Here is a 25904-nt window from a genome sequence, read left to right as displayed (position 1 = left end):
TGATCCCTAGGGATCTGCTGGTTTTCACTATCCCAGGGGGCTGTGATGCTCTGCTGCACTAATCAACATGTATTGTGAAAGCAGCATTAAGAGCCCAGAGCACAGAAGCACATTTTAACAAGCAATGATTTAATCTCAGTGGTTTCCATCTGTGGAGGGTCTGGGCAAGAAAAAGAGGTTTCTGAGACTTGTGATCCAGGAAAGGCTGGGGTCTCCTCGTATGGACTAGGACTGCACCCACTGCTGGCATGAGTTGATTTAAGCTCAGTGAACCATTGCTGAACCTAACTGGGGGATTATGAAGGACAGGCTTTCCTTAAGGTTCAGCCTTAAGGTTCAGTGGGACAAAGAGGAAATTAAATATCACAAATTAGTAACAACAGCTAACCGTTACTATCAGCTTTTACTGGTACCCATCAAACTTTAATACTGTAATGGTTTTCAGATTTTACATCCATAGGCTTACTGTAGGTTTCCCAGGAGGTTAAGGGAAAGTCTGAAAATTTACATTTGTAATAAATTTCCAAGTAATGCAGATCAGGGACCATATTTTGAGAATCATTGTGAATTTCATTTAATTATAAGATTTGCAAGGCAAATATTGTTATGTCCAATTCACAAATGAACAGGAGTGCCCACGGTCTTGTGGCTCATGACTGGGAATAAAGATTTAAATTCAGTTCTGATGCTAAATCTTATTCTTGTCCCACTCCAAAGAGATATGTGTGTGTGTGTGTGTGCGTGTGCGCGCGCGTGTATGCAAGTAGGTGTGTGATTTATTTGTAATATATGAATATAAGTATTTTTCTCTAGCCATCCAGACTCACTCATATACAATATTTCTGAATCCGGAAGAAAGTCACCATTATAATCTTTAGGTGACGGAATTATGAATGTTCTAAATTATTATTATTATTATTTTTTTTTTGGTACCGGGATCAAACTGGTCCTTGTGTTTGTGAGGCAGGTGGCAGAACAACTGAGCTAAATCCCTGGCCCTGTTCTAAATTATTTTGTAACTTTTTCACTTTTTTCTTTCTACTTTCATATCTATCTATGCGTATAGATAGATAGATAGATAGATAGATAGATAGATATCCCAGAATTCTGGTATCTGACAGAATGATGCAACAATAAAATATTGATTTTCACAAAGAAAAAGTAATTCCGCCACCCTTCCATTTTGAAGCTGTCTTAAGTAGAAAGGGAAATTGCCCCAGAGGAACTCTGTTATATCGATGTGCTTCTTCCAGGACGTTTTTCATAGAATAGATCAATATTTTATGTAATTGTTTATTAACATATAGTTGTATAAACATATAGCACATTTTATCTATATTTCATGCGGCATAATAACATTGTAAACGGTATCACATTTATTTAATTAGGTTTAGTTAATGAAAATTATAATCACAGTGAAAGGCTTTAAAGCCCGTGGGAAACCACGCCGGCCCCGCCCAGCCCCTCCTCTCCTCTCCTCTCCCGTCAGCCCCGCCTCTCCCCCGCCCCCGCCCCGCCGCCAAGGCACCTGGGAAGAGGCGGAGAACAATATGGCGGATGGCGAGGAGCCGTAAGTACTGGGGCTCCCCTGGAGCGCCGGGTGGGGCTGGGTTGCGAGAGAGCGCGGCGGTGGGCGGTTGCCGCCGCCACCCGGGGGCCCCCACCCCCCGCCCCGTCCCCTCGCCCCCATCCCCTCGCGGCGCCCAGTGTGTAGCGTGATGCTGACCCTTCTTTTATTCTCTCTTTTAGGGAGAAGAAAAGAAGGAGAATAGAGGAGCTGCTGGCTGAGAAGTTAGTGCTGCCGGGAGGCCGGGGCCCTCTCCGGGGACCCCCGCCTCCCCTCACCCCAGGCCTAGGGGACCAGCCGCAGCGGGCCCGGGGGGCTGGGAGGGGGGCTCCCGGAGGCAGGCCGCACGGCCTCATCCCTGACCCCCGCCCCGCAGCCCCGGGGCCCGGCGGGCTGCTCCGGTCTCTGCCCCGGGCGGGCATCGGGGTCGGGATGCACCACCCCAGGTCCCGCAGGAGCCCGCCGGGGCCCTGACCTAAAGGTCTTGCGGAAGGACCCTTGTGCCCCCCTCTTCCTCCATCCCAAATTGGCAGAGCCATGACCTTGTGAAAACAGTCAAACTTAAACACAGGAAAGGGACGAAAGGCTGGTTTTTGTCCTTTCGTAAACACGGAGACAGTAGCAATTGTAAAGTTTTTATGAGCGTACTCTATGTCAGGGATGGTGTTAAACATTTCAATCATTTTTGCAAAATGATTGGGTCTTAAAGGAGATGTTAACCCCAATAGCTTATTTCCCTCCCCACTCAGTACACACCTATATTTTATCAGATGCTTAGTTTTGTGCTGATGCCACAGATTTAAAACCATGTTTTCTCACTAGACCAGCCTGACATAATTTCCCCCCTCCCTACGTGGGAGGGGGGGAAAATGTTCTTGTAATGGGTGTGGTGAGTTTGGAAGGTTTTTTTATTACCGGTAGTGCCTTGGTCTGTGGATATTTCCCTCTCATAATTGAATTTTAACTGCAAGACTAGAAGGACAAGCTTAATTTCACATTCTTGACCACCTTTTTTTCCCTTTGCATGAAATGACAGTTAAAGTTTGAATGCTTTCTGTATGTCAGGTACTTTACTAAGTCCCCTATGTAATTATCTCTTTATCCTCTTGACCCCAAGAAGTAGGTAGATACAATCTACAGATGAGGTTTATTGGCTGTTCAATAATCTGGTCAAGGTTATAGTGCTATGAGTTGTGGACCCAAACAGCTCTTCAACAAAACCTGCAATCTTTATTGCTAGGCAATACTGCTTGGTCCCTTTTGTAAAAACTGGTTATCATTAATATATTTGGAGGTAGAATTTGTGGAGTTACAGGAAATGAGAAAATGAAAAACAGTCACAGCCAAACATGAATCTTGCACTGATTAGAAAATACTGTACATGCATTTTGTTAAGAGTCTCACCTTATTCATTTGTGTATTCAGAAAGGTTTCTAGATGTCAGAGCCTATCTGTAGCATATTTATAACCTAAAACTTTTTTTGTTTAGTGACAACAAAAACCACTTCATGGTTTTACGAGATTCTCCTTTGAAAATTGGGACCTCTCTGAGAAAAATGGGTGAAAGTTCACATAAAAAACTTTAGGCTGGGGATTTAGCTCAGTGGTTCCGCCGCCTCGCAAGCAAAAGGTCACAAGTTTGACCCCTGGTACCAAAAAAACCCCACAAAACTTTAAATCACAACATTCAAACTTGGAAAGGATACATAAGTAGTATTATATTTGAAGCATCACAGTTCTGAAAGCCTGCTTGCCACATGTATCTGCTATTTCTTTATCCATGTATGTTAAAGAAACCTGGTGAAGGTTTGCAGTGATCTTCTGTAAATAACAAACATGCAGAAGTCCGTTTTTCATTGATTGATCAGTATTCTAAGTTTGATAGGGGATTGCTTCAGAAACATTGGCTAGAAAGAACACATTCAGTTCTTTATTTAATTTCTGTTTTTGTGGTGCTTGGCTAGAACCCAGGACCTTGAACATCTAAGCAAGGTCCAGGAGCTATATACTCGGCCCTACATACATAGAGTTTTTAAGTTTAAATGAATTATATAGTAGACAAGAAATTGGAAAGCATAGACATAACCACATGGAACATTTCCCTTTTTATTTGAGCAGGTGCAGTATAGTTACCTTTTCATTTGGGGAAACCATAATAGTTGTAGGTGTGGCTTTTTCATACTGATCTTTGCAGCTGAATTTACTGTGTTCTGTGCAGAATGGCTGTTGATGGTGGGTGTGGGGACACTGGAGACTGGGAAGGTCGCTGGAACCATGTAAAGAAGTTCCTCGAGCGATCTGGACCCTTCACACACCCTGATTTCGAACCAAGCACTGAAGTGAGAGATGTTTATTTTTAAATAACTGCTCTTATAGTTTTTGTTTCAAAAATAATAAAATGCTTCCTTTTAAATTTGCTTCTATAATGCAAGTACTACTGTTTGTTTTGTGAAACTAAATCTTGAAGTGTTAATTGAATATTTATAGCTAGTTTTTACTTGATTAATATTTGAGTCATTTCCACATTTCTCATAGAAGTTGAATTTTTCAGAAGAATAATAATTTTATAACTTCATTTTGGATACTGGTATGCTTAAAATTGCAGTTTAAAATGATTTCTTAAACATATTCCCATTTTGTAGCCAGGTATTAGAAATTAATTTTGATAGTAATATAGATGTGCTTGTTTAAATTTTGAAATTTATTTGGAATGAATATTTTTACTTAGCATTGAATGTGATTGCATGTTAAAAGTATGAGTGCTGTATAACAGAAGCATATAGAATTTTAGGCTGGTGTCTAACTTAAAGTACATGTTCAAATAGAATTTGTTTTTTATTATAAGGTTTAAAAATGTTTATAGTAAATGTCTATGTCCTTTTGTGTTCATGAAGAGATAATACTCGGAAACCAAAATATTGTGGTACTCCTAGAAATTTATGTGCAAATTCTTGAGTTTGGCCCAAGGTCTTGAGTAACTTTTCTCCTCTAATGTTGGACAGAATTGACAGTACTAATTCTGCCTTTCTTTGGGTAATACACCATATTTTCTTGTAGTTTTAAAGTTTTATTGCCTGACAATTAGGATTGTCACTCTTTTGAATGATTGTTCCAAAGTATTTCTGCTGATACGGAATTTTCTAAGAGTTTTTTTTGTTTTGTTTTGTTTTTTTCTGGCATCTTATATTTTTTGAGTTTCACCTAGTGTATTAAAAAACAGCTATTCCTGGGCCAGGGATTTAACTCAGTGGCACCGCACCTGCCTGCAAGGTCCTGAGTTCAATCCCCAGTACCAAACAAACAAACAACAGCTATTCCTTTTGTTTTTTAGAACTTTAAATACCTTTGCAATGCTTGATTCTCTGTTTTTAAGATTTCTAAACTTTTCTAAGTCAGTAAAGTAACTGAATTGAGTGCTTCTTTCAAAAATGAAAGAAAAAATAGCAAGAAATAGTTTTTTTGGTGTTAGAAATACCTTCTTACTAGGCATGGTGGTACGTGCCTATAATCCCAGCACTTGGGATGCTGAGACAGGAGGTTGGCCTCAGAATTTTGAGGTCAGCCTGGGGTACATAGTGAGTTCAGGGCCAGGCTGAACTACATAGCCAGAACCTGTCTCAAATGAAAAAAGCCTTTTAATTTGTATAATAAAAGTCTGTTTAAAAACATTAAGATTAAAACTCAAATCATTATTTTAGAATTTGTTTTTAATTCATAAATTTGAAATCATTCAAATATAAGATATACTCTTTATTTTTCATGACTGTATCGAAACTGTCTTATAGCTTGTTGCTTTATTAATGGTACTTAGGGTAATCACCTAGATTTTAATATGCCTTTCCATTCTTTACAGTCTCTCCAGTTTTTGTTAGATACATGTAAAGTTCTAGTCATTGGAGCTGGCGGCTTAGGATGTGAGCTCCTGAAAAACCTGGTAATATATATGTATAAATATATATATATAAAATAGTCTCTTGTAATAAGTATATCCTTTTGCTTTTCTCTCATACTAGAAAAAATCTTTTGTTGTGATTATTAACTTTTTTTAAGTTAGATAAGTTTAGTGGGTCAAATTCTAGGTGATAAATGAAATAACTGTAATTTTGAACCTTCTTATACTTTCTTTTCTGCTCTTTGCCAAACAAATTTTGGTACTTCCTCTTGCAAAGTGCTCAGTTTATTTCATTAAAGTAAGTTAAGAAAAAGACCAAGTAATTCATATTTAGTGTAGTTTAAAATACTTTATTATTATTTTCCTTCTCCAAATAACCCAGCTAGGTGGGCATTGTGTCATTTTATATAGAGAGAAATATTGAGGTTCAGAGACGTGAAATGATTAATATTACTGGATTGTAATGATGTGCCTGGTATCTGATCTGGGTCATAGATTCTCAGACAAATGTTTTTTTTTTTACTGAAGCATTAGATCATTCTATGACCTAATAAGATGGTAGTCTTTGAAGATGACCTTGGTGGTGGTAGACCCATAAGATTAGAGACCACTAAACCTTTCATGTAACTATTTCTATGTCTATAATGTTTTATATAATGAATTGGTTTAGTTAACTTCTTATGGCCACACATTAGCTTTTTGTAAATTTTTATCAGTTTATTTAACAAAAACAGGAGGGGTGATATAGAGTTGTTGTATGCCAGGCTTCTCATTGCTGTGTATAAAAGTGGAAGTGCTGAAGTGTGTCATCCATGGAGGACCCACATAATTGGCTGAGGCAATTGCAGTTTATTAAATATAAACACAACCACATTAATTTTCCTGGGAAATGCTAATGTCATTCATTGCCAGTGAAGTTGCAGAAACTTATATGGTTCACTGTTCTGCTGGATTATGTGGGAATTGTAGGTCACCATGATCTGTGTGGTGAATTAAAGATTTACTGGGGAGACAAGTCTCATATGATTACATTTTTTTGGTACTGGGGATCGAACTTGGGACCTTATGCTTTTAAGGAAGGTGGTGGAACCACTGAGCTAAATCCCCGGCCTTATGTGAAATAAATAGTAGTATGTTTGATATACCTTACTCAGTGGTGGGGCACCAAAACATTATATTGTGTACTTAAATACTCTAGGAGTGTGAAAACAGGAAACTCTTAGAAAAGCGTGTAATGGAGTTTAGTTACTGGTTTTGTTAGCCATTTCATATGTACAAGTGTCCTAAAACTTAACTCTTTCCATTTTGAAACCATTGTTTGATAATGTGATGTATGCTAATTTTAAATGTAAAATAGTTAAAGATTAAATCTGAGGATTAGTCATCAAGCAGCTTTAAGGAGTGGTCCTGTTTTTTAATTATTGTATTATAGTAATCTCATATACACAAAAATGTAGGACTTCGAATTTTATCACTTGTTACCTTATTTCAGACATAAGCACATAAGAGATGAATTTTTGTGACTATAAGCCCCCCCCCCCCCACCGACCCCGGCAAGGCTCATTCTAAGAAAAAGAGGAACCTATGACATTAAAATCACTGATTGAGCTATTTTTTTATTGAGCCTTCTTCCTCATATGTCCAGCACCATTTTAGATGCCAACTATATAACATTGAATAATACAGACAGATGTTTGTATTTTGGGATTCACATTCTAATTGCAGGAAAAAGACAGATGAAATATATAGTATGTCAGATGGTAATAAATGCTATGAGGAAAGGAAGGATGTGAGCTAGGCATCCTACTAGTAAGAGAAAGGGTTTCTGAAAAAGGTATTGAGAAAGGAGGTGAAAAATTTGTTATATAGATATCTGGAGGAAAATCATTCAAGTCAGAAGGCACAGCAGGTGCAAAAGCCATAGAAATTTTGAGTTGTTCTTTTGATTATAAGACTTTTTAAACTGAGTGGGTAGACACTTTGGCCTTTACAAGAATGTTGTATTCAGTATGCCTTGTAAGACTTCTTTTAGCCATAGAATAAAATTATGCAGAGTACTACTGAGAATTTGTGGGTTTAGGACTACACTGAAAACAGATCTTAAATTTTTTTAAATGTGAGGAAGCCTCTGCTTAATTGGATTGTTTTTATTCCCACAGGCATTGTCTGGTTTTAGACAAATTCATGTCATAGACATGGACACTATAGATGTTTCCAATCTAAATAGGCAGTTTTTATTTAGGTAAGTTTTATCTCTTTGTTTTTTAAAACTCTGATAAACATTTGAACATGAGATGTCTTTTAAAAACATTTGAGAATATAACACTACTTTTATTTTAAAAAGAGATAATAAAAGGACTGCCACTCAATTTTAAGTAAACTTTTATAAGAAAACTTTGGGCGTTAGGGTGAAAGAAATTTTGTAAGAAAATAAATATTTTTTTCTGTGGGCCCTTTTCAGTCTGATAATTTTAGTGTATGAATGTTCTAAAGAAAGCCCACTGAAGTGATTGAACATCCAGTACCATTGAAATTGTGGCTAAAATAGTTGTAGATTATAATGATAGTTAACATTTATTGTTTATGATATTCTAAGCACTTTCTAAACTCTTTATCTGTATTCCTTTTTTTTGGTACCGGGCATCGAACTCGGGCCCTTGCACCTGTGAGGCAGGCGGCAGAACCACTGAGCTAAATCCACAGCCCATGTATTACCTTATTTAATCTCAGAAATCCTCAGGGTAAATACTTGCTTTCAAAGTTAAGCAAATCGGGCGACATGTCCAGTAAGAATAATGTATGTGAGAGACTACAGTTTTAGAATGAAATGTCAGATTCCATAATCCAGGAAGGGTAAATCAGCAATCTCCACACAAACCATGTAGGAGTTCCTTTTTTTGGTGTCTACTGTGAAAGCACATAAAATACATAATTTAGAAGAATCATGGATGGCTATTTTATCCCCTTTGCATACCCTGTGGGTAGAGTAGTTGAATGCTGTACTAAAATCAGATTCTAACTATTATAGCAGAGCATTTTCTGTGCAAGTTAGACAAAGTGAGAATAAAACTTGTATGAGATTTGAATCAAAAGACTGCTTTAGTGGAGAAGAGAAAAATTGACATGTTAAAGTGTTTTTGTTTGAAATTCCAATTTTAAATAAAATACAATTTCTAACAGGCACATTTGATGTGTTATTTTCATTTATTTAAATTGTTTATGATATTAATAGATATGAAGGAATATAAAGAGTTAAAATATGATCATTTTCTTCCAGGTGTTTTTTAGACTAGTGGGTGTGATAGGCATGTATATGATAAAACAATGTTATGAAAAAGTAATAATGAAATACTAGAGACACAAAGGAGTGATTTCTGTGAAGAGAATTAGGAAATATTAGGAAAGAAAATACTGCTTGTACTGATTGGAAGGGGTACTTTGTGTTCTTTCCTTTAAATCTTTGGTTATTATGAAGGAGTAACATTTTGAGGCTTAATATGTTTAGCTTTTATATTTTCTGTAAAATGTTGATAGCCAACCATGGTGGCACATACCTGTATTCTCAGGACTAAGGAGGCTGAAGCAGGAGGATTGCCACAAGTTTGAGGTCAGCCTGGGCTGTAGTGAGTTCAAGGCCAGCCTGAACTACCTAGCCACACCCTGTCTCAAAAAAAAAGCAAGAAAATAAAGAAAATGCTGATAATATTTAAACTTTTAGGTATTGCCTTTAGAATTATTTCTTCTTACACTAAATCTGCTGGAAGAGAGAATAGGTAGAACACTTGAGGACATAGGAGTAGGCAAAGACTTCATGAACAAAACCCAGACTGCACGAGAAGTACTACAAAGAATCAACAACTGGGACCTCATCTTATTAAAAAGCTTTTGCACAGCAAGAGAAACCACCAACAGAGTGAAGAGAACCCACAGAGTGGGAAAAAAGTTTTACTAGCTATTCAGATAAAGGACTGTTATCTAGAATATATAAAGAACTCAAAAAAATCAGGAACCCCCCCAATTTAAAGACCCAATGCAAAAATGGGCATCTGAAATAAAAAGACACTTTGTAGATAATTAGAAATGGCAAATAAATATATGAAAAAATGTTCAACATCACTGGTCATTCAAGAGATGCAAATTAAAACAATGCTGAGATTTCCATCTCCAGAAAGAATGGCAGCTATCAAGAAATCAACCAATAACAGATGCTGTAGGGGCTTTGGGGAAAAGGAACCCTTCTCCACTGTTGGTGGGAGTGTAGACTGGTGCAACCACTGTAAAAATCAGTGTGGAGATTTCTCAGAAAACTAAAACTAGAGGTTCCATTTGACCCAGCTATACCTCTTCTTGGTATCTTCCTCAAAGAATTAAAAGCATCATACCACAGCAATGTATGCACACCCATGTTTATAGCAGCACAGTTTGTAATAACTAAATCTTGGAATCAGCCCAAGTACCCATCAACTGACGAGTGGATAAAGATGTGGGTTTTTTATACAATGGGGTACTACTCTGGCATAAAGGTTGAGCTTCAGACATAGCTAAATGGATGGACCTTGATATCATACTCTTACATGGAATAAATGGACACACGTGTTTAAATACCAAATAGTTTCTCTGTATGAGAAATTAAAAGTGGAAATAAAGAATGAAATGTATAGTAGATGTTGGAAAATGGGAAGAAAGTGTTCAGATGGGAAGGGGAACAAGGGAGGGAGAAAGGAAGGAAGGGACAAGAAAAAATTTTAAAAATGGAAACAAAGCTTTTGTATATAGGGAGGGGAGGGGGCTTGGGGGGGGGAATGAGATAAAATAAAATTTATTTTTAAAAAAAATTATCCCTTCTTTATAAACATGATTAAAGCTTCTTAAAGGGCCAGAATTTACTAATCAACACATACCAGAAGAAGGTAATAATGGAAAGTTCTTGCACCTCTAGAATGAATCTCACTATATTTTTCAGGAATTTTCAAGATTTGTGTAGTAACAAACACCTTGAAGTTCTGGAATTCAGGCTTAATAGAGTACTAGGAAGGTTCTAGGTCTGGGATAATTTTTTACACTGGGAAAAACCACGGTGAGAAGTGGCCAGGAAACATGCCATTATTGTGCTATACCTGGGACAAAAAGCAGTGTTCAAATTTTTACTTAAATACATAATTAGACTTGTTAATTTGAACAGTAAGCAAAGGTTGACACTTAGAATTGAATAATAATTTAAAAAATTGAATAATCATCTGAAGTTACTGTTGATATAAAATTTTGATGATATTCTTTGTAAATATTCTATAAATTCACTGAATTTTTTATAATTGAAAGTTAATTATATGTATCATCTATACTTATATTATGAGTAATAATTTAAATATTTTTTTCCTGTAGGCCTAAAGATGTTGGAAGACCTAAGGCTGAAGTTGCTGCAGAATTTCTAAATGACAGAATTCCTAATTGTAATGTTGTTCCGTATCCTTTTGACAAAAGTAGTAGTTTCCTTAAGCTTTTTTATTTATTATAAAAGAGATGTTTAATAGAAAATACAAAAAAAAGCAGCACTAACTTTATTACTGAGGTAACTGCTAATAATATTTTGTTTTATATGCTACTCTTTATGGTGGTTATATAAATATTTTTTACATTGATTTTCAAATTAAGTTATTATCTAACTTTATTATTTTACTTTATTGCCCTTAATTTCAGTATCAATTTCACATCTCTATTAGACTATAAGTTCCTAGACTGGATCCAATTATGTTATCCTGTAGTAGTAAACAATGAATATGGAAGGCATATCAAAGAAAATTTATTTTTACAATAATGTACATAATTTTATTTTTAAAACTTTTTAAAGAAGAACATTCACATTTTGTGAATTTAGATGTAGGGAACTTTAATATTTTTTTTTGTTGTTTTTAGGAATTTTAATATTTTATATAAAGTCAGAAGATGATAATTCCATGTAAGAATTCTCATACAGTACAAAAATCTGCATAAAAAATCAGTTTGCATTTCTATATACTAGTAGTGAATGTGTACAGACCAAAATTTATGGTATTCTGTCATTTACCACCAGTACAAAAAAATTTCAGGTATAAATCTGAAAAAATAGATCATATATTATTGTATTATCACTTATATACTGAAAACTCCAAAATGCTGATGAAAAAAATCAAAGATCTAAATATATGGAGAGAAGGGCCAGGGATTTAGCTCAGTGGCACTGTGGCTGCCTTGCAAGCACAAGGTCCTCAGTTCGATCCCCAGTACCAAAAAGATGTAATAATAAATATATGGAGAAAGAATCTGTGTTCAGGGATTAGAAGATTCAATATGCTAATGATGTCTTTTGTTCCCCAAAATAAATACATGCATAACAGTTTCAACATATTAGCAACATTTCTTGTTGATAAACACAAAACTATTCTTAAGTTTATATGGGAAGGAAAAGGAATACCTAAATCAATTCTGAAATAAAAAGTAGAAGGAATCATTATCAAATTTGTAAATTTCTTATATACCAACTATAACCAAGACTGTAGAGAAGCCAGAAATAGTTCAATACAAGTACTGACTGTATGGCCAATTGGGTTGTTTATTTTTGGTACTGGGGATTGAACTCGGGACCTTGCACTTGCGAGGCAGGCGGTGGAACCACTGAGCTAAGTCCCTGGCCCACCAATTGGTTTTTGAAAAGGCATAAAAACATTCACTGGAGGAAGGCTAGACTTTTCCACAAACTGTGCTAGAACAATTGAATGTCTTAGATTTAAAAAGATAATCTTGACCTGAACCTCACATCTTACATAAAAAGTAACATACAAGTATACATCATAAAACTAAAAAACTTAGAACCCACGGTTTGATGAAGTGTTCTTAAAACTATGTCAAAAGCATGATCGATAGGAAAAAATTGTTAAACTTGATTTCATCAAAACTAAAAACTTGTGGGCCAGGAATTTAGCTCAGTGGTGCCGCTGCCTGCCTCTTAAGCGCAAGGTCCCAAGAGTTTGATCCCCTGTACCAAAAAAAACCTAAAAACTTGTACTCTGTGAAATATCTACTTAAGGGAACAAAAGAAATTCCTGTAAGTCAGGTAACAAAGGACTCATCAAGAGTGCAGTGTCCTTGGTATCCATGGAAGATTCATTCCAGGACTTTCTGAGGATACCAAATTCCCTGGATCCTTGAGTCCTTGATGTAAAATGGGATTGTACTTGTTTATAAACTGCATACTTCTTCCTTTATACCTTTAAATCATCTGTAGATTACTTATTTTGAATACAATGTAAATTACATGAAAATAGTTGTACTATGTTCTTTAAGGAATGACAAGACAATTTTGTACATGTTCAGTAGAGATGCAATTTGTTTTTCTTTTGAATATTTAAGATACAGTCTTGCCACAGAGCTCAGCCTGGTCTCCTACTCACTATATAGCCTAGGCTGGTATTGAATTCCTAATCCTCCTGCCTCGGTGCTGGGATTATAGGCATCTACCACCATACCTGACTACGTGCAATTTTTTTTTTTTTTTTCCTGTACCAGGAATGGAACCTAGGGCCTTTGCACTGAGCTGTATTCTGAATTCTTTTTTAATTTTTTTATTTTGAGACAGGGTCTACTGAGTTACCCTGTCTGGGCTTGGACTTCTAATCCCCCTGCCTCAGCCTCCCAAGTGCTGGGATTATAGTACTTGTTTGAACCATCACGGGCAGCTAGACACAATTTTTAAAAAATTATTTTTGAGCTAAAGTTGGTTGAACCCATGTATGTAGAACCCACTGATGAGGAGGACCAAGTATATGTATAAAACTTCCAAATCCAGTGGTAGAAATACGATCCAATTTTTAAATGGACAAAATATATGGAGGAGTATTTTACTAGAGAGATGGCAAAAAATTCATGAAATGATGTTCAATGTCAAAGTAAGACCACAGTGGAATGCTACAACATACCATTAGTCTAAAATTAAAAAATAGTAGTAGCTAATGCTTGCAAAGATACAGAAGAAAAAGATCATTCATCCTTTGCGGAAGGCAATGTAAAATGCGATAACCATCTGGAAAAATTTGGCTGTTTCTGAAAAATCTAAGTATACACTTACATACCACCGAGTAGTTTCATTTTTTGACATTTATCTCAGCGAAATGAACACTTAGGTCTGCATAAAAATGTGTACACTAATGTTTGTAGTTTTATTCGTAGTGCCCAAAAATGGAAACAAAACTTCCCTTAATAGTCAAATTATTAAACAGGTAGTATATCCACAGTTTGGATTACTACTGTGCAGTAAAAAGGAATAGCTCATAAAGCATGTACCAATTAGAATGAATCTCCCAGGCTTATGCTCATGAATGTAAAAATATTAATCTCAGTAGGGCAAATGCTATATTTATATAACTTTTTTTTTTTTTTGGCAGAACCAAGGATCAAACTGAACCTTGTGCTTGCCAGCCAGGTGTGCCACTGAACTATACCCCTGGCCCTATATAACATTCTTAAATTGGCACAGTTAGAGAGATAAAAAACAGGTTAGTGATTAGGCCTGGGTTTGAGGATTGATGTGACTATAAAAAGGTATACCAAGAGGTGTCTTTGTGGTGATAGCATAGTTGTGTATATATACGACACAAATATGTGTTTAAATGACAACTGTGCATACATTGTACCAACACCTTCATGGTTTTGTTGTCCTAATGTAAGGTGTAATCATGGGCCTTTCTGTAGTGTTTGCAACTTCTATGAGTATATGTTATCTGAAAAATAAAAGTTTTAAAATGGAAATACAGAACTATGTAGGAAACAAAGGTAGGGAGAATAGTCTAACTCCCTCTATCCCTATTATTTAGGCCTGGAAAACTATGGGTATATATAATATCTAGGATATGGGATTTCCCAGGCTTCTTCCTGTTGCCATTTCATTGCTTGCTTGCTTGCATTTATTTGTTTATGTATTATCTCGATCTAGCTTTAAATTCCTGCTTGCCTAGTATTACTGTTTGCTTTGTTTCTTTTTTTTTTTTAACTTAAAAAAAATCTCAGTGTAGCTATAGTTTCTTGCTTACCTAGCGTTCAAAAGGAATAGTGGTTTGAATGAGAGAATTATTTATTCTTCATAGCTTTGTAGATAAGAATGAAAAATGTAGACCAAATATGTATTTTTCCTCCTTTTGTTGCTTGAAAAATATATAGATTATCTTAATTTTAGAGAAGCAGTATAATTTGTACTACCAAAAGAGCCCTATTAGAAAAATTAAAACAATTTTTACTCATATATACTGTTAAAAGGCAACATGCAATGATTGATTGACTACTACAAGCCAGTTTTGAGTGAAGTTCCCTTTTCAGCCCCCAAGTACAGGAAGACTGCTGATAGGGTCTGGTAGGGTAAAAAGAAGCCTGAAAACTTAGGTAAATGAGAGAGGTAGAAAAAATCTGCCTCACTCTTCTTTCTCTCCAAAATACTAACAATAATGAAGTAGCAACAGAAAAGCTATTGAAATTTTCTGTATTTTTTTTTCTTAGCTTTATAGTAATTTGAAATCACATAGTTGGATAGAAGCTATAATGTGCTTGTTGCTTTCACTCTAAACACCTGTTGTATGTCTTTCTGAAGCTGATGGTTAAAGACTTACACATTTTCCTTTGGCAAGGTTTATGGTTTTACATAAAACCTAAAGCAAAGTAGAAGGTGTAGCACCTAACAGGAACATTAGTAAGATGAAATAGGGGTTCGGGGTGCAAAAATTTAGGTAGGCAGAAAAGGAATGATAAAGAATTTTTGTCAGAAAGTAAGAGTTATGTTCATTTTGTCACACTTCTTGAATTCCACTGCCTTGAACATTGATTACTTCTTGTTTTAAATATAGTTTGTTCCATATGGCAATGTTAAATTCGTTTAGAAACTAAAAACTATTCAGTTTAAGTTCCTTAACTTTTATTCAGACATTTCAAGAAGATTCAAGATTTTAATGACACTTTCTATCGACGTAAGTTTTTCATGTAACATTACACTGTAAATTCTTAGTTACTTTTAGGTGCTGCCTCTTTGACGATTACTAGCTATTTGAAGGCTATTTTTTGAGTTGATTTCCTAACTCAGGGTTGGGTTTTCAGTTACGTTATTGCCTGAGAAAAGAATGTCATTGTTTTGATTCCTAATCAACACCGTTTCCTGTATTTTCCTATGTTGACTTGAATATGAATTGGTCAAGGATCAGAAACTACAAGAAAGAGAAATTAGAACAATAAAATGTACTTTTTTCATTTGTTTTTTAGGAAGTGGGAATTATTTTATATAACTGCTTTTTTAATTAATAAACTTTATTTTTAGAGCAGTTTTAGTTTCATAGCAAAATTGAATGGGAAATATACATACTTCTTAGAGTTCCATGTGCCCCACCCCCAGCTTCCTTATTGTCAGTGTCCCACATCAGAGTGGTACATTTGTTGCAGCCTATGAGCTTACATTAAAATATAGCGAACTGCATTTTTTAAAAACTAAACTTGCTATTTTTTTCTTATAGAATTCCATATTATTGTTTGTGGACTGGACTCTATTATAGCCAGAAGATGGATAAATGGAATGCTGGTAAAGAGTTTAGAGTTATAGGTCTCTGAAGTTATTGCTACTGCTTTTTGATATACCAAAAATCAGAATTGTAGATCATATTTTTGAACACTTATTTAATTTTCAGTTAAGTAGATGTGCGACACTATTTATTTCCAGGCATTATCAGGTGAGGACACAAATTTATATAATCCCTTGATTTGATATATTAGTGGCAAGACTAACTCAGAATTACTTGAAACCAGGCTGCTTTGTTTTATTTCAATTTTTCAACTCTTCTATTTAAAGCCTTTAAAACATTTTCCTAGATATCTCTTCTAAATTATGAAGATGGTGTGTTAGATCCAAGCTCCATTGTCCCTATGATAGATGGGGGTACAGAAGGTTTTAAAGGAAATGCTCGAGTGATTCTCCCTGGAATGACTGCTTGTATTGAATGTACACTGGAACTTTATCCACCACAGGTAATCAGAAAAGTACCTGCATTTCTTTTATAGCACCTTGGATTAGAATTATAGTTGAATTACACATTTAGTCAATATTAAGGATTTTTAATAGGGGTAAATATATATTTAAAATTACTGTGTACTATGAGTTCAGTAGTAGAGTGTGTACTTACCATGTACGAGGCCCAAGGTTCAATCTCTAGCACATAAACCAAAAACAAAAAATAAGCAAACATTAAAAAAACACCCTAAACAAACAAGCAACCCCCCAAATTAGTAGATTTAACAAAATTAAATTATACTAAAAAGACAGGTGAAATAAATTCTGTTCTATTTGAAGAAAGACAGGAACTGCATATCATAATTCTGATACTTTTCTGGTTTTGTACCTTGTTAATTTTTTATTTGAGTAGGGATCAAAGGAAATTATGAAGCCGTTTGTTGGGATAGAGATACATTTGACTTTCACCCTCACAGTAGCCCCTTCCACCACCTGATGTTTTGCTTTCCATGGTTTCAGTTAGCCATGCTCTGAAAATATTAAATGAAAGATTCCAGAAACAATTCACGTGTTCTAGGTTGTTTGCCATGTGAGTAGTAGAAATCTCTCTCTGTTCCACTCTGTTCTGTCTGCCCAGTATATAAACCATCCATGCTGAGTATGTTGTCTGCCCCATTAATCAGTTAGTAGCTGTCTTGGATATCACTTTGAATGTCATGGTATAACTGTGCTTGCATTCAAGTAATCCTTATTTTACTTAATAATGACCCCAAATCATAGGAGCAGTGTTTCTGGAAGTTCGGATATATCAAAGAGAAACTATAAAGTGCTTCAAATGAAAAGGCGAAAAGTTCTTGACATAATAAGGAAACTAACAAAAAGAATTGTATGATGAGGTTGCTAAGATCTATAGTAAAATGATATTTTGAGAGACTGCATTCATAAAACTTTTTTTTTGGTACCAGGGATTGAATCATGTAACTTTTATTGTATATTTTAATTGTTCTGTTTTATTAGCTATTTTTGTTACTCTCTTACATCTAATTTAGAAATTAAACTTTATTTTAAGGTAAAGTATATATAGGGGGCTGGGGATGTAGCTCAGTGGCACTGCACCTGCCTGGCAAGCGCAAGATCCTGAGTTTGACCCTGCCATACCAAAAAAAAAAAGTATATATAGGGAAAAACATAGTACATACAGGGTTTGGTACTGGCTATGGTTTCAGGCATATGTTGGGGTCCTTGAAATATATCCCCCACAGATAAGGGGAAATTACCATACTTATCTCGAAAATAAAAATACCAGGCATGAGATTTATGTTTTCAAAGATGAGGCTTACTAGGGCCGAGGATTTAGCTCAGTGGTTCCACTGCCTGCCTTGCAAGCACAAAGACCTGAGTTGGATCCCCGGTACCAAAAAACCCCAAAGAAACCCAAAAAATGCAATTAACAAAGATGAGGCTTACTAATCTATACCCATTTTAAAGGACAGTTTAAATTTTGGATTATAAATTAATTTTATATGAGTTATAGTTCACATCTATGAATTTGTGGGGTTTTTTTAGTTTATACTGTCATGTTTAATTTCAGATAAACATTTGACAGTCTATTCAAGATTTTTCTGTGGTCTAACAAAGCTTAAATTTATGTATCTTAAAAATGTAAGGTATGTCAGGGATTTAGTTCAGTGATTCCGCTGCCTGCCTTGCAAGTGCAAGGTCCTGAGTTCGATCCCTGGTACCAAAAAAAAAATGTAGGGCAACCTGTCTTTATAGGTATATCAATCTAAAGTGACTCAGATCCTCCCTGTTACTTTTAAAGGTGTTTTTAATGGTACACATTGTTTTCCTTATATAAGTGGAGGTCTGAGATGAATTATAAGTGGTACAAACTAAGTGATAACTAGAAATTGCATTAAAAAAAATCCATCACTTAAAATTCACTACAAATGACAAACTGTGGTTTTAGGTTAATTTTCCCATGTGCACCATTGCATCCATGCCAAGGCTACCAGAGCATTGTATTGAATATGTAAGGATGTTGCAGTGGCCTAAAGAACAGCCTTTTGGAGGTAATAAACCTAATTTAATAATCCAGAATTATATAAAGTATGTATTTTTCTATATTACTCATTTGAATAATTTCATTAAAATAGAAATTTTTTCTTTTCTTTTTTAAACAGAAGGGGTTCCATTAGATGGAGATGATCCTGAACATATTCAATGGATATTTCAAAAATCTCTAGAGAGAGCATCACAATATAATATTAGAGGTGTTACATATAGACTTACTCAAGGTAATTTTTTAAATTGTCATGAATTACAATCCTGATATAATCCCTTTTTAAAGGATTGGAAATACTTTGAGGAGAATAACTGCTAAGTGATTTTGGATAGTACCATCCATTTGAGGATCAGTGAAGATACCATGGAAATATTTCCAGGTTAATCCAAAGTAGTTGGGAACCAAGTTCAGCAAAACCCATGCTACTTCTCAATTAGAGGGGATTTAATAAAATCATTGAATCTTACTTAGGATTGAAAGAGTCCCTAATTCATCCAAGTCCAGCCTACCACTTAATCTTTCATTGAAGAGAAATGTATTACCTCTTGGAGGCAGTGTATTTCATATTTGGACAAGAATTTTTACTATATATAGTGAGCAGAAATCTCTACTGTAATGTTGAATTTTATTCCATTACTCTTACTCTCTTTTGAGTAATACCTTTTAGCATTGAGGACAGTGGTTACATTCTGTCCACATTTTTATCACTGCCTTAAACCTGCCTAGTTCCTTTAACCCTTTGATACGTTGCATGACTTTTAAGTTCTCATGGTACCATTTTTCTCTGTCCGTATTCCAGATATCCATATTTTTCTTAACTAGGCCAGAAGGCAGCATTCTAGGATTGGTCTTTAGATCAGACTTCTGATAATTGATAGTCTGAAAGGAGAGTGAGTATTTTCGTTGTCAATTATTATTTGCATTGATGCTATACTTTCGATTCTTTGGTGTTACTGTGGGCTAACATCTGTACTTTTTTGCACCTATGCAATTGTTAAGTCATCTCAGACTTGGCAGTATTGAGGGTATTTTGTTTGTTTTTTATACCCAAGTATAAGTTCTTACAAATTTATTCTGAAAATTCAACTTGCTGTTTTCTCTGTTGGTATTCTTGTGCCAACTTCATTTGACGTATTGTTTTGATAATCATATTTTGAAAATAACTAAAATTTTTAGTAACACTGAACTGTTTGAGAAAAGGCATCTGAATCACACCTCTTGTCAGGCCCTTTTAGATATATCTCACTCTTTTAATCAGACCTTCTTGAGTACTTCATCTGTGAGAAATTTGTCTTGTTCACAAGGATGTATGAAGGATTTTTCCAGATACTCTACTGAAACATAGATATACTTTCTTCCACAGCATCCTGAGTTGCTAAGCTAGACCAGTTTAAGTTGTCTCAGTGAACAATTTTATTGCTTAGTCATAGTGAGCAGGGCTTCCAGTCTAGTTGTAGTTCATCCTTTCTGAAGTTTTGGCCAAGATGGATCACCAAGTTCACTGGAAAGACTTACGCTTTCTTTTTTTGTAAATGTGCCATACACAGTCCTTGTTGCTCCCTGTTCTCACCATATAGTGATGTACTTTGTGTTCCATGAATACATCAAATTCATTTGCATCACAGAGCTTTAATACTCCCTAGTTCTTGTGCCTGAAAAACTCTTTCCTTGGATCCGTTCAAGGTTGGTGCCTTACCCTTCGGGTGTCCAGTTAACCAGTTTTCCTAATCAGTTAATCTAAAATGATTTCTGAACCATTCATTGTTTTACTTTTTTATAATTCCTCAGCAGTAATTTATCATAGTGTCTTTTTTGTGTGTGTGTGGGTACCAGGGATCAAACTCAGGACCTTGAGCTTACAAGGCAGGTGGCAGAACCACTGAGCTAAATCTATGGCCCCTATGGTGTCCTTTTTTTAAATGCAAAGAATATCTTACACTTACACCTGTTCTGGGACCTTTGCCATTAGTGTTTGCAGAAATGCTTTTTCCTCAGGTTATTACATGGCTGGGTCCTTCTCATGGTATAAGTTTCAGTGTAAATTATCAAAGGCCTCCCCTGATCATATCTAATGGACTGTGTCTCCTATTGTCACTCGTGTCACACATGTCATTTTATTTTCTATATTGAACTCTTCAATATCTGAAATTCTGATATATTTATTTGTGTATTTTCTACCCCATCAAAATGAAAGTTCTATAAGAACAGATACTTCACTGCTCATTACTGTTACCACCTGCTCCTCCTTTTAGTACATCTTGCTAGATGTAGTTCCCTGAACCCCTTCCAGTTTTACTATCATGTGGTTCATGCTTCTCAGTATCCCCTTCTTTAACACTATATAGAATCATACGGTCAGAATCAGCTTTTTAAAAAAGCTTTCCAATCTCCTTAGCTCTCTTTTTTTTTTCATGTTTTCTTAAATATCTGCCTTTTGTCTGAAGTTTCTGAAATTGGCTAGCCTACTCCTGCAGTTTGGGGAACACATCTGGCAGTGCTCCCTCATACTTAAAGATAATATGGTAGCTTCTAAAATGAACAGCTCAGCTGTTGTTATGAAATGGGGTACAGTGGGCCCTTGCGTTATGACCAACCTGACATATGCCTGGGTTACGACTGGAATTTCAGTTTTTTGCTTACAAATAAAAGTCTTGAGTTATAACCCAAATGCCAGCTGCTTGTGCTTTCAGATGGTCTCAGATAAAGATTTAACCCTTAGAGTTCTGGAAGGAACATTACAACATCCTTTCCTATGTGGGATTAATTGAGAAATCCTGGGCCAATGTCTCTCTAAGGGAGAGACTGAGATCTGCCTGTATACAGGAGAGAGACTCTGAAGAGTGTGTAGAGGAGCTCGAGCCTTCATTGACCGACTTGAGTTACAACCATGTTGCAAACAAATTGAGTTTGTAAATTAAAGGTCTTCTGTCTGCCTCACCAGTGCAAGGTCCCGAGTTTGATTCCCGGTACCAAAAAAAAAAAAAAAATGTGGGCTTGAAATAGAGAGCTGTGTTTAATATTTTGTATAGCTCAGGTTGTAGAATAAGAGAAAGGTAATTCCTTTTCTTTTTTTTTTTTTTTTGGTACCGGGGATCGAACTCGGGTCCTTGTGCTTGCACAGCAGGCAGTGAAACCACTGAGCTAAATCCCTGGCCCCAAGATAGGTAATTCCTAAAGGACAGCTTTCTGAGCTGGGCATCATGGTGGATACCTGTAATCCCAACACTCAGGAGGCTGAGGCAGGTGGATTAAAGTCAGCCAAGGCTACATAGTTAAGGCTACCCTGGAATACAGAGAGAGACCCTATCTCAAAAAAAAAGCATTTTTGTTGTGAATTTTTGTGAATTGAATATCTGAATCTATTATTTGAGGAGCAATTAGATAACATCTTCATGCTCAAACTTTGGATTTACATACAACGTATTAAAAATGAAATTCATTACCTTGTGGCTGTTTTAAAAACCTCTGAGTATAGCATAATGTATCAGTTAAGATTATGCACTTTGAGCCTGTTGTAGTGGTGCACATCTGTCATCCAGCACTTGGAAGGCCAAGGCAGGAAGATTGCAAGCGTGAGGCTTTCCTGGGCTACATAGTTAAGTTTGAGGTCAGCTTGAGTTATATGTAGCAAGGCCTGTCTCAACAAAACAAAATTATGTACTTTGAAACATAGTTGGGTTTATAAAACATGCCCAGCTAGGAGGTGTAGAAGTATGGATATGCTTTTAAACTCTATCAGTCTCATTTTCCTTACCTTTAAACAGTAGACTTAACATAAGGATTTTTATGAAAATTAAATAGTATTTTACATACCAGGAACACAGTAAACACTGATTATTATGTTAGGGGAGAGATTTTTACTTTTCTTTGTTACTGTAGTTTAAGATTCTTAGCCTCCTACAAAAAATGATGGGAAGGTGAAAAATTGTTTCATGATTAAACTTACTTCTGACTGGAAAGCTTAAAAAATTAGGTTTCAGAATATGTTGTTTACAGGCTGGGGATGTAGCTCAGTGGTATACTTGCCTAGCATTTGTGAGGCCCTGGGTCAATCCCCAGTACTGTAAAATGAGAAAATCATATTTAATGATTATTATCTTTATTTAAAATAACTATTTTGTACAGGAAATGACTGTATTTTAATTGATAAAATTTTTCAGGGGTAGTAAAACGAATCATTCCTGCAGTAGCTTCCACAAATGCAGTCATTGCAGGTAAGGAAAAAAAGCCTTCTCTTAATGTTATTTTCTTTCCTTTGGTTTTTGATTCTTTATTTAAACTGATATTTTTGCTGTCCTTGTGTTTTAAGATTTTGATCTTTTATATTTTTTGTCTTACATTATATCTTAGATAAAGTGCTGTTCAGTAAAGGGACATTTTAGTACCATATCTTTTTAATTAGCATAATAAATTGTTCCTTAAAGTGATAAAGAAAAAAAACATGTAAGTTATTCCTTTGCATGGATCACACAAAACAAATACTGTATAAAATTCATTTTCTCAGTTTTAAAAAATAAGTGTAGGTATTTTAAAAAATATTTTTAATCAGTAGCCATTATAAATTTATTCTGAATTAAACTTCTTAAAAGTCTGTTTTTCATTGAGTTAAAGCACCTTAATTTTTCTCCCCTCTTCAGCTGTGTGTGCCACAGAGGTTTTTAAAATAGCCACAAGGTAATGAATTTCATGTTTAATAAGTTGTATGTAAATTCATGTTTTTGCTTGACCTATATAAAGATGAACGTTTTTTATTACAGTGCATACATTCCCCTTAATAATTACTTGGTTTTCAATGATGTGGATGGGCTGTACACTTACACATTTGAAGCAGAGAGAAAGGTTAGTAATGTTTAATGAAAAAGTTTTTGATTATGCATATTTTAATTTTTAAATGTTAATTACTCCTTAAAAATTATCCATACCCTAAGTATCTTATTTTCTGACTGCCAGACCTCTACCTATTATATATCTTTTGATGTATAGCATAAAATAAATACCTTATAGCAAAATAATATAAAATAAATGTTTTATTAGGACAAACAGGTTTTAAAGCATAAAATAATTCTTATTGGAAATATGCATATTTCTTTGTTTTTAAAGAGACAAGTATTAGTTCATATGCCTCTATAATTTGTTGTGCCTTATATGTATAGGAGAACTGCCCAGCTTGTAGCCAACTTCCTCAAAACATTCAGTTTTCTCCATCAGCTAAATTGCAGGAGGTTTTGGATTATCTAACCAATAGTGCTTCTCTGTAAGTGTTCTGGATTTTTGTTATATTGTAAAAGTCACTTTTTAAATTTTAAAACTTTAAAAACAAATTTTAAAATAAAAAATGGTGTTCAATACTTTTTCTCATGATTTTATTTAGGCAGATGAAATCTCCAGCTATCACAGCCACATTAGAAGGGAAAAATAGAACACTTTACTTACAGGTGATCAGTGTTCATTTTTAATTTTTTGGAAAATTATATTAATAATTTAATTTCATGTTGACATGATTTATGTTAAAATAATTCTGTTTTCTAGTCAGTAACCTCTATTGAAGAACGAACAAGGCCAAATCTTTCCAAAACTTTGAAAGGTATTTTAAATAATATGTTTAATAGTGGTTTTTCTTTTTGGTAAAATAGTAAATGTTTGTTCAAGATATGATTACTTATTAGAAATAATAATAGAATTTATTGCTCTTTTTGGAGAAAAATAATAAAACTCCCAAGAAATCAAACATTATCTTCCTTAAAGAGAACTGTATAGTTGGATGTTTATCTGGGCCATGAAACTCTATAGTTTGTGATGTGTATCATTATTATTTTGTTGAGATTTGTTTTGCTTGGGTTAATTAGACTTTTTCTGTTTTAGAATTAGGACTCGTTGATGGACAAGAGCTGGCAGTTGCTGATGTCACCACACCACAGACTGTACTATTCAAACTTCATTTTACTTAAAAAAGAGAAGTCTGCACATAATAGACAACTTACGGAAATAATATACTTCATGGATGCTAAGAAATTGAATTTGTCATTTTTAGCATTAGTGTTGCTAAAATTTGACTTTTTTAATATAATGAACTACTCTTTTTTAACTTTATAACTTTCCCTTTAAGATACAATTTTGGAGTCAGTGCTTGTAAACATGTCCGTTAGTGATATATGATGCCTGGAGAGAGAGATTCTGAGTAAATGTAAAGCTGCTTTTAGAAGAGGAGACGAACACCCTCTTCTGTGTGAATTTTGTTATTATGGTCAAAACGCATTCCTCGGCTTTCATTTGGGTATTCACATATACAAAATATGTCCCTTTAAAGGAAACAAGGAATTAAGTTTTAAGTAACTTTAAATGTTACAACCTGACATCCAGAGTATATTGAACATAGGTTATTACTCAATGTAATATTCATGTAATTGTGACTGTCCAAATCAATATTATTACAGTTTATCTTGTCCATAATAATTTGTAAGCAGTGTTATAGCTGAATACTTGTGCATGGAAATAGGGAATATTTTCATGTATGTATTTGCAGTGCCATAGAGGCCATTATGCACAAATTTAAGCCAACATGGCTGTTTAAAAATTTAATGTTTAAACAGTTATCACTGATGCTTTTGCACTATTTATTAATAAAATCATATGTTGTCTACTTCTTTCACTGATATTTTCTAAAGTATTTAAGGATAGTGAGTAGTTTCATAATAATGTATGAATAATTTTTAAATGTTTAGCAGAGTTACTAACACCAAACTTTTATTGCACCTGAATTAATAGTTTTTTGCTACAGGGATTTTTTAGATCTCCTGGTTTAATTTTTCCAACATAATTATGTAATGAAATGGAATGACTGTATTTTTATATTAAGGTTTCTTACTGTCTTAGTTACTTTTCTCATTGCTGAGACAAAGTACTCAAACACCCAAAGTAAAAGGATGAAAGGTTTATTAAGCTCACAGTTTGTAGAAGTTTCAGTTCATAGTTGGCTGGCTCCAAGGCAGGGTGACATGGCAGGAGGGGCATTGTAGAGGAGAAACAGTTCATGGCAGGCAAAAGGCAACAAGCAAACCACCACAGCAATCCTCTTGTCCCTTATATTCTTATCCAGGCTATACTGTCAGTCAATCTCAGATTCACATCCTTGATCCCAGTATTGCACAGCTTAGATCCAGCCACCTCTGAAAAGCCCTACCTATGATCAAATGAGGCTTGAGGCAGACATCCAGACATAAGCCATAACATTCCACCCCTGGTCCCCTAAAAACTCATGCTCATCCCTTTATGCAAAAGGCATTTAGTCCATCTCTAAGAGTTGCTGGAGTCCCGTCAATTTCAACATTGCTGAAAGGTGTAAGTCCAAAATCTCTCAGATTGAAGG

At 35.0% G+C, this 25904-nt stretch overlaps 1 protein-coding gene across 2 annotated transcripts; it reads left to right on the top strand.

The window, feature by feature from the left end:
* Nucleotides 1-1489: 1489 nt before the first annotated feature.
* On the top strand, nt 1490-25178 carry Uba3 (ubiquitin like modifier activating enzyme 3). Of its 2 annotated transcripts, XM_004854181.4 has the most exons (18): nt 1490-1570; nt 1750-1791; nt 3786-3906; nt 5421-5501; nt 7619-7701; nt 10842-10922; nt 15402-15445; nt 15983-16047; nt 16335-16490; nt 18443-18545; nt 18657-18770; nt 22699-22752; nt 23176-23212; nt 23296-23377; nt 23692-23792; nt 23910-23973; nt 24068-24122; nt 24401-25178. In XM_004854181.4, exons 1-18 carry the CDS (start codon nt 1551-1553, stop codon nt 24484-24486), a joined length of 1389 nt encoding a protein of 462 aa, XP_004854238.1. In that variant the 5' UTR covers nt 1490-1550; the 3' UTR covers nt 24487-25178. The 2 variants fall into 2 exon arrangements, with proteins under 2 accessions (XP_004854238.1, XP_004854239.1); XM_004854182.3 differs by lacking the exon at nt 1750-1791 and having other exon boundaries at nt 1499-1570.
* Nucleotides 25179-25904: the final 726 nt, after the last annotated feature.

Source organism: Heterocephalus glaber, unplaced genomic scaffold, assembly GCF_053883595.1.
Source record: "Heterocephalus glaber isolate CG9 unplaced genomic scaffold, H.glaber_assembly_v1.0 deba00001472, whole genome shotgun sequence".
NCBI lineage: Eukaryota > Metazoa > Chordata > Mammalia > Rodentia > Bathyergidae > Heterocephalus > Heterocephalus glaber.
Note: the sequence above shows the minus strand (reverse complement) of the source record. Positions and strands in the feature narration are given on the sequence as shown.

What these genes read in the sequence shown, in the direction of transcription:
- Uba3 (XM_004854181.4), top strand. Translation starts at nt 1,551, where the DNA reads ATGGCGGATGGCGAGGAGCC. An exon ending in AATAGGCAGTTTTTATTTAG is followed by an intron (nt 7,702 to 10,841) that starts GTAAGTTTTATC and finishes TTTTTCCTGTAG; the next exon opens with GCCTAAAGATGTTGGAAGAC. An exon ending in TCTTTCCAAAACTTTGAAAG is followed by an intron (nt 24,123 to 24,400) that starts GTATTTTAAATA and finishes TTTCTGTTTTAG; the next exon opens with AATTAGGACTCGTTGATGGA.